At 34.4% G+C, this 11,503-nt stretch overlaps 1 protein-coding gene across 3 annotated transcripts in view; it reads right to left on the bottom strand.

Moving 5' to 3' along the window:
* Positions 1–2,417: 2,417 nt before the first annotated feature.
* Positions 2,418–11,503, bottom strand: part of FAM135A (family with sequence similarity 135 member A) — a 79,287-nt gene continuing 70,201 nt past the window's right edge. For 2 of the 3 annotated variants that reach the window (XM_079297509.1, XM_079297510.1), the window contains 4 exons: positions 8,627–8,778; positions 7,620–7,730; positions 4,331–4,444; positions 2,418–3,766 (listed from right to left, as the gene is read on the bottom strand). In XM_079297509.1, coding sequence (XP_079153635.1) covers positions 3,561–3,766; positions 4,331–4,444; positions 7,620–7,730; positions 8,627–8,778 — 583 coding nt within the window. In that variant the 3' untranslated portion in view covers positions 2,418–3,560. Of the gene's footprint in view, positions 3,767–4,330; positions 4,445–7,619; positions 7,731–8,626; positions 8,779–11,503 lie in introns of those variants that run through there. The other variant, XM_079297511.1, reaches the window with a different exon arrangement.

Here is an 11,503-nt window from a genome sequence, read left to right as displayed (position 1 = left end):
GAAAATGTGAAATCCTTCCCTTAAACCTACCAAGCTGCCTGCAGACACCAAGTGATAGTAAGCTCTGCTTCTAAAGCGCTTCACACAAGCCAAGAAAAATCATACCTGTATGCATTCATCATATGTACAAGCATACATGTCAAATTTCAAATGGTAACAAATAGCAGTGAAAGATTAATGAGACACTGTTTATCCACCTAAAAATTAACTGTCTTCAAAACATATTTCTCGTCTTTATTTATTGTATTGCTGTAAAAATTCACTTTTAACTCCTGAATTATTCATTTCTAGATCTTTTGGCTAAGGAGGTAATAAATCTTAACATTGGCAAAAACAAATATAGTATACACCACAGGAATTTGCTACTTTGTGATTAAATGGAGTGTTTTCTTGTTTTCCTTCGTTTGCTGATCATTTATCTCTTGCACTGCAGCTTGCTTTGCAAGACAACACAAACAATATTGTACTTAGCTTTGTTCTTCTAAAAAGTGGGAAATAAAAGACTTAAGAGCTGGTCTGTTCAGATGAGCCAAATGTACTGGTCTTGGGGATTGGAAAGCACCACAACCAGCACTGCCCTGGGCAGCACGTGTACTGATAATGCCTAAATGCCCCCTCTGCCTCTGAGACCATGCCAAGAACCTTGGTTATCTGAACACCACACCTGCTCAGGGCTAGGCAAATAGAACTGGCTTGGAAACAAGGTTGTTTCATGGTTACGGAGTAAGTTTTTCATCAATGTCAAATCTCTTGGCTGTGATGCAAATCCTGGTGATTTCCAGTATAACATGAACTCTTTTTCCAAAGTAGTAGCAATGCCTAGATTTACAGGAACAGAAAGTTTACTTTGTATCAAGGATTCAAACACAATGGAAGGAATTAATTTATATACACATCATGGAAACAGAGGTTCAGACACATTTCATGCAGTGATCTCCTAATAATACCGCTGAGAACTTTTTGAAGTAACAGCACCCAGCCTACTTCCTTCAGGGAACAGGAGACTGACAGTTACAGCAATGCTGAGACCTCAGTTCTTACCTCTCATTCTGTAAGCAGCAAAATGCTCTTTGAAGCATCTCTAGGCTACTGCATGAAGGAGAGGTCACTATCACTGAAGGAAGCCCTCGTTCAAACAGAAGAGTGGGGAAGTGGTGAGTACCAACACTTTATAGCTGCTACTGCATCAGATGACACTGGCTTATTAATACACAAATCTGTATTTAGGTCTAGGACACAGAAGGCAGAAAACTGCAGGAGTAGGGGGAACATGCCATGCAACACATACACAGCTATCCAAAATATCCCAGCCTGCATGTGTTGTTCAGAGAGCAACTGCCAGTGACCATACAGTGTGTAAATAAACATGAACTTCCTATGCTTCAAGGACACGTTGGGGTCATTATGCCTCTCACTACTGTCAGATGGCACATTCCTTTGGGACTTTGGCATGTCAAACAGTCTGCACAAAAGCCACAGTACTGAGAGGGTTACCAGACCATATATGAGGTAGGCAATAAAAATTAAGGGAGAATGAATTTAATATTCGCTTAATTTCCCTGTTTCTTGATATATCTACACACAAATATCACATTTTCCTGCACCATCCATTTTCCTCAAAGAAAAAACCTAATTCAAGCTGTCTTCAACAGATGAGATCTACTGTTAACCACCTTCCCCAAAAAAAAAAAAAAAAAAGAAGAAAGAAAAAAAGAAGTGTCTGTTTCTGTCATGATATTTCTACTTTTCTGATCACAAAAGCATGCTTTACACATTCATATTTTTAGAGACAGAAAGCAAGACAGACATTTTTCAATAGTGACAGAACTAAATAGTTGCTTACTAAGAACAGTTTAAAGTCTTTTGTGAATCAAGGAATATTTTGTAACTTTAGCTCCCTTAAACAGCTATTCAAAGTTTAGCCAGTAGCCAAATTCAATAATACTGTTAAATAAAACACAGTTGAGATCCCAGAATTTAATTTAAACATTTAGAGCTTAATAGCAACATCATAATATAAGTTTAAGAATAAAAATAGGCACTGTTATAGTGAGTATGTATTAAAGATACTTTTGTGTCATAAGGATTTGCCTACCACAGCTCTAATAAAATGTTCTGCAGTGTATTGCTGAAATGTAGATACCTGTTTGAGCATTTTGTAAGTTATAGGGAACCCTCTACCCCCACATATTACAAAGACTATTATACAACATTCCATATCGAATGCAAAATCACTTCATTATATATTATTATTGTTATATTAATTTCAAAAGTACAAAATTATTAATTATATACAAAAAGCCTCCCCAGAATTTTGGTAATTAGTAGAACATTTCAGTTTCTTTAATTGCTTTCATTAGAGTAATTTTTTCATTTTATTAACACCAGATGCAATAACACAATGCTAAAAATAAGCATGCATTATACAACAAATTTATGTTTTGCAAAAAATGTTCATTACAATTAGTGTACAATTAGTGAATGTACATGTAACTCTTTTCCCCCACCTTTAGTGAATTATTTTTTGAAACAGAGAAAAGGGAAGGAAGAAGAATCCAAACTATGCAATTCAGCACCAGTAGAGTCAGACCTTTAACATTTCTGTATATCAAAAACATTTTATCTGTGTCACTAAACAGGTAAAGTTTACAATATTGTCTCATTTGAAGATGTATTGATTTATATTTACAATACTTTATAGTCAATAAAACATTTTAACAATATTTAAAAATTGCTTAAATTCATAAAAGTATTGCAGAAATTTATAACATTTACTTATTTTAATATATACAAGAAAGTCCACATAAAACTGTCCATGTTCATCTGATGAACTGACAGAATAAGGAACCATCTTAATACAGTTTGCAAAACCCCAATTATTTGAAGGCAGCTATCATTGAACGTTCAAAAATCCTTAGTTGCCATTTGATTCTGAAAACAAAAGTTCCAGTAATAAAATTTGAATACGTAAACTAATGTGTTATTGAGATCAGCAGAAAATATATTCCCATAGGCATAACATATTTAACAATGACAGTAATGATTTTGTAGAAGACTGTTAAACTGTAGCAGATATAGTCATTTTCAAATATCCAGTATTTTAGCAGCTCATTGTGTTTCCAGTTAAACTTCCTACAGTGCTAAAATATGACAAGTGAACACGTAAGACATTGTTAGAATTTTAAAATCCAATTTATTTTTGGCATCTAAAGCCTCTTGTAAAATGTAGCCAAGTAATATCGACTTCTATTGTCTGAAAGCCAATAACCAACCAACCAAAAGTACACACTGTGCTTTAATCTCCAAATAATTAGGTACCCAAAATTAAGAAAAAGTAATAGAAAAGTAAAAAGAACAAAATAAAAAAATATTGCACAGTCACATTACCTAGAAAGTAAAGTTGATGTTAAAAAGCCCTAAGTGTGGATGATATAAATTATCTTCCATATAAAAAGTATAAATATCTCTTAAAATACAGCTGCAGCTATACTTTAACACCACACATTATCTGAATCCATCTGTTAATGAGGTAATAACCAAGTCTCTGACAATGCTTTTCTTTACTGAAAATATTTTAGGGCAGCAACAAGAAAGAATTTTTCTAAAAATATTTCTGAATCAAGAACAGCAATGTGTGCAGCTCTCCCTATTAGAGAATCTGCTGTATTGGGTAATACATTAATTACATTGTAACGAACCAAATTACATTCCTTATTTTTAATAACTGGCAGAAGCAGGTTCTGGATCATTTCAGCATAAATTGGTCCTGTAGAGATAAAGAAAATTGTATTGTGAATTGCCAGAAACAAACACAATTGTTTGACCTTGAACTCAAAATGAACACATTCCAGAGTAAGAGAAGTAATGAAATGTGTTATGCTGTGGTTCCATTAAGATAGAACATACAGAAAGTTTAATTTCCTCTAGAAATGTTGGAAAAATAATTTGAAGCTATGCATTTTGGTATTTGTACATTCATTAATTTACTGCATCACGTAAAAGTTATTTGTCAATATATAATAAATACTAGAATGCATTTGTGCTAGGATATCTCAACAGGGCTGAGTCTATCTCACCTAACTTGCAGTGAAGTCAGTAAGCTAGAAAGCTGTTCAGTCTCATCTCCATCTGCATGTAGTAGCAGGACAGATACAGAAAGCAAGTCAGCCTCCACATAGATTTTATCTCTCTACTACTACAAAGTAAAGCCAGAGTTTCTAAACACATAATAGAGGTACCTCAGTTAAGCAGCCAAAATTAAATGGGAGTAGATTGATACTTGTGAGGTTTTAACCTGAGTGTTTTGTTTATTTTACAGGATATTTATTACCTGATTGTTTATCCTTTAAAGCTGTTTTACACATCTCAATGCGAGCAGAGTGATAAGGAACGTAACGATCCTGTAGAGATCCCACTAACACGATGTTTTTGAAATAATGAAGACCTACAAGAAAAAAGGTATCACTTATAGCATAGCCTTTGATCTATTACTACAGAATAATTAAATGTTTTACAACTGATATTTGGCACTAATTTATTACAAGATCTTGCACACAAAGGGAAAAAAGCAATTACAATAGGTAGAGCTGCAAAATAATAAGATGATTGGTAGCAGCCTTTCCTTTGCACATATTTAATACACATGGCTATGGCTCAGTTGTAGAGTTTCCCATTAAACTGAATATGGTTCATCTTTCTTCTGAATACAGTGGTTGGTTTCTGGCTATACAGAAGAGAGTAAAGCCTCCACATTGCTTAAAGAAACCTAAAGATGGATGGTGCCTTGTCTTCACTGATGTTTCAGACAATAGCCACATTAGAATTCATGCCTAGCACCAACATATACATGATACTGCCTCTATAAGGCACTGCTTCACTCTAAGGTTTAACCAGCTCAAGCACAGGTGCAGAATCCACCCAACACAACCCCAAAGTAAATTAAAACTTTATAACTAAGCCAGACTTCCTACTTATTGGACAAGCATGCTAATACAGAACGATGCAAAGGTAGGAATCTCCAGTAAAGACAGAGTTGGAGCCCATAAAGACATTTAATTATTACATTTGTGCGAGAAAGCTGCATCAGATTTCTGATGCTGTCCATCTGCTTTAGGCCAAACACAATGGAGCACTTTAAGAAAATAGTTTGCCTTAGAACAGTTCCTTCTGAATATCAGATTTTAGACCTAAGTATCAGCAATCTTTCAGTAGGAAAAAATGATCAAAATCTTCAGCAGGAGCAAAGAAAGTATATAGGGTATTTCATAAGATACATGACTTCTACTGTTTAACTATTCTTCATCCTTTTAGGGGTTAAGCAACAGGATGATGTGTTTAACATGTACGTTCTTTGGCAGATTTGAAATCTAGAATCACAAGCCACCATACAACAATGTAGCTGAGACCTTGACCCTCAAAACACCCCCTGCTGGATCCACAGCAAATTTTCATTTTTTCCACCTTAAGGATTTTCCCAGATGCAAAGCCTATGTCCAAAGAAGACACCACATCAAGCAGTAAGAGGTATTTCTTCATCTTAGACCTCTGTTTTCTTATATGATTACAAAAATCAACAGAAGTTGCAAAATCACAGCTGTATTTCTCAACAATGTTGTCAATCTCTGCATGTAACCTGGGGTTAAGTGACTTGTGGAAAAAATTACGTTTAGAATCCCTGTCCAGACCAGTACACAAATTCCCTGTATTGAGAATGTGAAAAGAGGAATTGTGCAGGTTGGGAAATCCCAAATGCCTCTCACCTTGTGTCTGAGAGTCAAGCACAGCCAATGCTTATGCCCACTATGAAGAAAGAGATGGCAGGACAGAAGCAGGCCTTGTACAGGTATCAAGAGTGAAAGGCACCAACACCTGCATCGTATGTACAGTATACTAACTTGCTCCTCAAAGGAAAACTTTTTTCCTTCTCTATGACAGAAGCATAAAACTTACTTTCTTTTCTCCTTATCTAAAATTGCAGATTTTTCACATCTCTCTTTCTCCTGTCTCCCCCAGCCTTTCCTTCTTTACAACAACCTCACTGAAGGACCTGGAAACTGGATGGTGTATGAGGCTGTGGCCCAAAATACAGCTCTTTCAATCTCTTTGGTAAGAAAGAAAAAAGCAGAAACTGAGCCTGAAGACTTCTATATTCCTTCTGCCATTTATGGGGAACAAAGTCTAAAATGCACATTGTGACTCTTTCCATGATAATGACTCTTATTATGATAGATGATCTATATATATATATATATATATATATATATATAGCTATATACATATATAGCTATCCAGGTCTTTCAAAAATCTATCATATAAAGGTCTGTCATCAGAAAATATGTCACATTTCTACAACAGACAACAGTACTCAAATGACAGTGCCTCTAGTCATGCTGAGATACATAAAAACCATGGAATATGAATTTTTTTAAAGTCAGCTTTAAACCAGATTAATTAATCTGATTATCTCTTAACAGGGTCCCACAGTCTAACTCACTAACCTAGAATCTAACTTCTCACATAAGTTCTGTTTATGTTCAAACATTTCTTTTCAAAAGACAGCAAAATTAGATTGAATTCATCTTTAAATACCAGTTCAGCTTTAAATATTACATTATCATAAACAGAATCACTTTGTGATAGCAGATTCTGAAGTGAAGGGTAAAAAAACCCCAAGTTTTTCTTATTGATCAAAATTTGATCAATATTCCTATCTTGCCTATGTTTTTTCTTCTAGCTCCTTCCTTAGTATTTTCTGCTTCTTCCAAATCCTGTAAATTTTATATTCAAGAACCTCAAGAGCTATATGTCAGCCTTTTACTGCCCACATCTTTGTACTTCATTGCTTTTAACAAAATTCCGGATGTGACAACCTAGAAATATTTTGATGTAGAAGTGTACCTGGATTTTTCACAATACAGCACAATTATCTCTGGCTCCACAACTGCTTGACTGACACACATTCAGAAACACCTGTCAGGTGAACCCTCAATGATTTTATAATGTTTAATGGACACTACCTCCCTGCTGGCACGTCATCCACTGGCAAAATGCATTCTTGGCCAACAGCTGAAATAAGGATATTCAACCCAGAGACAACTGTATGAATGATATAGTATGAATAATCTGATCTGGGATTTAGCTATTATGCTAAGTACAACTTCTCCTTCCTTTATGAGAATGAGTTTTTGTTTTCCCTGACCATCTTAATGAGGCAATAAAAGACTACTTAGCAAAAACTTCAAAGCAGAATTTTAGATTTATAGTATATATAAGAAAGGCAGATACAGAAACACTTAATCCAAAATGTGTATGAATGTACTTGACTTGCCACAGTGGCTCATAGATGGATATTAAAAAATTGTCTATTTATCTGCTGGTATAGTGACTGCACTCAAGTTCTTCTCATTAGTTAGGAAGGAAAGTCTCAAAGTAATGTCCTACCTTTGCAATAGAAAAGGTTTACTGTTTACTTTACTTGAAGAATAAAGGAATAAAGTAACTCTTAAATATTAAAGTGGAAAAAGGAGCTTTTTGAAAGTAAATTCTTTTTCTTTTTAGGTTTCCTATTCACATTTATACACAGTTGCCTTAAAGAGATAGGAAGCATTAACAAAGCTTACCTGCTTTTTTACTAAGTTTGTATAAGAATGTCTGTCGTGGATCTGAATGGTCTCGACATGTCAGTTGCAATAAAGAACCAGACTTCTTCCATTTCTGCATAAACCACAGTCCTGCATTGTTAGGTACAACATGAGTATAGATTCACAATAAAATATGAAAACTAGTTAAACATAAGTATAATATGTAAAGTTCATAACAGTCTCTCAGATATTAATTTTACTTTTCATGTAAGTGTTTTCAAGCTCAGAAACAGCTTAAATTTTCTTTTTCTTTCCTGTCTATACCATGAAGCATGAAGGCCTTTACTTGCACTAATGTACCTGCCTACAAAAAATAACTTCCATTATTGTATATACAATAATGTTAGCCAGAATATACACATTCTATTTCAATAATTTATATATTAGAACATGTTGATGTTAAAAAAACAACAGGCATTACTTATTCAATTTCTAAACTGAAGTCATTAAAAGTAACTTGTAAAAAGGAAACAGAATTTTCTCACACGAATACCACAGTAGAATGTTTTCTATGGTGCTATATTCTCTTTTTTAGCAAATAATAATAATAGGTGGCTAATTGTTTTTTCAACTGTTTTTTGTGTCCCTTGCTATGCACATCTGCAGAAACAAACTGCAGGTTGTAAGGTATTTCTGAGAGAGAAAAGACATCAATAGTTCAGAATTATTTTAATGTACCTCATCTAACTGTTTGGCAGATTAAGTATATTCAAATTCAGTTTATAATAAATTGAGCTCAGCAGATTAAAACTTGAGTTTATTTATGCTGTAACAAAATCTAAACCAAACATACTGGAAAATAGGCCAATCACCTCTTGCACATCCTTTTATTGATATTTTATAACCCTTCTCTCTGCTTATGACAGTGAAATATACAGTTTCCCAAAATCGCACTAATGCAGAAATGTGCACCCCACGTGAAATTGCTAAGTGCATTTCAAAGACAAGATTTCCCTAAACTAATACTATTGAAAATAATACTTCACCTGTATTAACAAGAGCACTGCTGTTGTAGAGGGTACCAAGATGTGGTCCAGACAGAGACAGGAAGGTATGAAGTTTGTTGAGGTAATACCGAAATCGATGTCTTGTGAGCACTGAACGGATTATTAAATTACCCAGTGAGTGTCCAATAAAGCTGTTTCAAAAAAGAAAAAGCAATATAACATGGAATTTTATGGCAGGATTTTTTTTTTCTTTCAACAGACAAAAAGGAAACAGGTGTTATGAAATGCTAAAAGAGCATGGAAAAAAATTAATGAAAAGTTTCCATTTGGACCTATATTTTATGTTGTACAGGAGGCATAGCTAGTCCATATCTCTCAAGCTGCACTAACTCATTACAAACATGTTCTGAACTCCTCCAGAAATATTTTATACAGCATTTTTGAAAAGCTAACAAAATCAAACTATCCTTCCACCAGCATCTACTACCCAAACCAAGATTATTTCTGGGTTAATTTCCCTTAGCACCAATTATGAAGAAAATATTTTATGTGCCATGCATGACTGAAAACATCATAACTTTGGCATGTGATGGCACTCAATATGATAAATGTATGGACCTTCCTGAAACAATGTATTGGAGACAAAGATTCCAAAGGTAGTCCTGATAGGGGGGAACACCATTACTTAACTGAACCTGATTATTTAAAAAACAGAAGCAACATCTCAGTTCTGCTTAGCAGATTGACCAAAAGAAGTGATTATCAGCTTGAGCAGGCAGTTGAAGAATATGTCTCTGTCAGGACAATATTACTTTTATGTGTTTCCCTGGCTAAGCAATTTAAGGGAAAGATGGATGGGACTCTTTAGCTTCTTGTATCCAAGGATAAACATTACTCAACGTGAAATGCTTACTGTCATATACACAAGTCTATAGAAATAATTTCTTTAAAATGGACACTATGAAATTAAGCAATTTCAGTTATTATGCTTACAGATGCCTGCTGAGGTAAGGACCACACCAGACTAGGCACTGACTTAAAGAGAATATGGTAGGGACCAGACTCACAAAGTTAGAAGGAAAAAGCGCTTTCCTGCATTGCAGATGCAAGCCCAGGATATGGTGAAAACATAAAACCATCCCAAATTATGTATGGTAGAACTATCATTGCTGGGTCACATATGTGCTACAGTATTATACCTACAGAATCATCCTTCTTTCTTCTCTTTATTACTACAGTCATCAACAAAAGTGGCTAAGAGAAAGCGTCCTGTAACATCTGTGTAAAATACAGTGCTAAAAGATTACCTGACTGTTTAAATGCTTCCCAAGCAAGAATCACTGCCTCAGAAAAAAAAACAATTTAAAGGTAAATAAAAAAATTTGAACAATTGGTTATAGAATGGCAGAACCACCCCGAACTCCTAAATAATTATGCATTTCTATGACAGAAAAAGGTTTTTTTGTTCATTATTAATACATGGTTTAAGCATGTATGTATATTCTTCTCAGTTGTTTTTACTACTAGATTTCCCATATTTTTTGTAGGAAAAATTCTTTGCTTGAGCTCACTATATTTGCCTAACTAATTTTGAAATGAAAGATTATGTATCTTCTGTGGTGTCAGCACAACAGCAGTGCATTTGCAAAACAAAACACTGAGCTGCTCTCTTGAATACTAAAATTTAAAACTATTCCCTTGGAGGACATCATAAAAATCCACACAAGAACAACAAAACCATTTCTTTAAGAACAAGTAAATACCCACAGAAATTGAGTGGATCCTGAAGATGATCTACTTCATGTAACTGCTTTTGAGTAAAACAGATTGTTTTCTAAAGAACCTGAACATTAGAACTGTCTCTTGACACTTCTACCGTTCAACAGTATTTACTAAAAAGTCATAAGGGGATGAGAAACCCTTATATTGTACCATAACAAAGGGCATTTTCTGTGAAAAAAGCAGCAATCCATCTATCAATTCTGTCATCACTAGGGGTACACAGGCATATCTAACCAAAATTTCAGAAACATGAAAGACAAATTTTGAGGAAAACTGGGAGCTCACAATCAGCTATGTGAATGTATCTCAAAGATTAAACACTTGTAGTTAATGTGAAAACCCACAGAAATATAATAAAGGTCACAGTAATATACTGTGGTACAATTCAGATGCTTAGATGAATACATAATAAACTTTAAATCTATTTTTTAATAAAGAAAAGTTTAAAAATTTGCTCAAATCAAAATGGGGAGGAAAAGGAAAATCCTTTAAATAGGGTCTTGAAAGTGTAAGACAGGAATATAATCCATCCTACTCATGAGATGCTCTGTAAAAGCCATGAACACTAGGTGGCAATATTACAATCTTCTGAATATATCATTAACATCCTGAAGTTAACAAAATTATAGTTTTTATACATGTTTTATGATACAAGTCGATCAATTCAGATCATACTAGGAAATCAGACACAGCAAAACCTCATTATTCTGTGCCAATAAACAAAAATCCTGTCCAACTATAAAAATCCATGGAAGAAAGAAAAATCAATCAGGATTCATAATCAATGAGGCTGAAACAACAAACAGATGTTTTAATATATGCACAGCATTAAAAACTTTCTTTTTTTTAATGAGCCAGTGTTACTTAGGGAAGAGGATGACAAGCCAATTAATCTACCTGAGGTCAAAGTCCAATACAAGTCATCAGAAATTTATGTAAGACCTGACATGTGCGAAGTGGTTTCTGAAACTATGCTGTAAGAGCAGGTGGTTTATTCCCCAGTGCCTGGTTACCTGAGAGGGCTTTTATCCTCACAGATACTCAAAACTTGAATGGGTATGACTGAGCACTTTGACACGCTTCAAAGCTGCATTAACTTTGATGATGGCATTGGTGTGACTGGTCCAAATGACC

The sequence above is a fragment of the Erithacus rubecula genome (genome assembly GCF_903797595.1).
Source record: "Erithacus rubecula genome assembly, chromosome: 2".
In the NCBI taxonomy this organism is placed as follows: Eukaryota; Metazoa; Chordata; class Aves; order Passeriformes; family Muscicapidae; genus Erithacus; species Erithacus rubecula.
The sequence above is the reverse complement of the archived record's forward strand: the minus strand, read 5'-3'. Positions and strand labels throughout refer to the sequence as shown.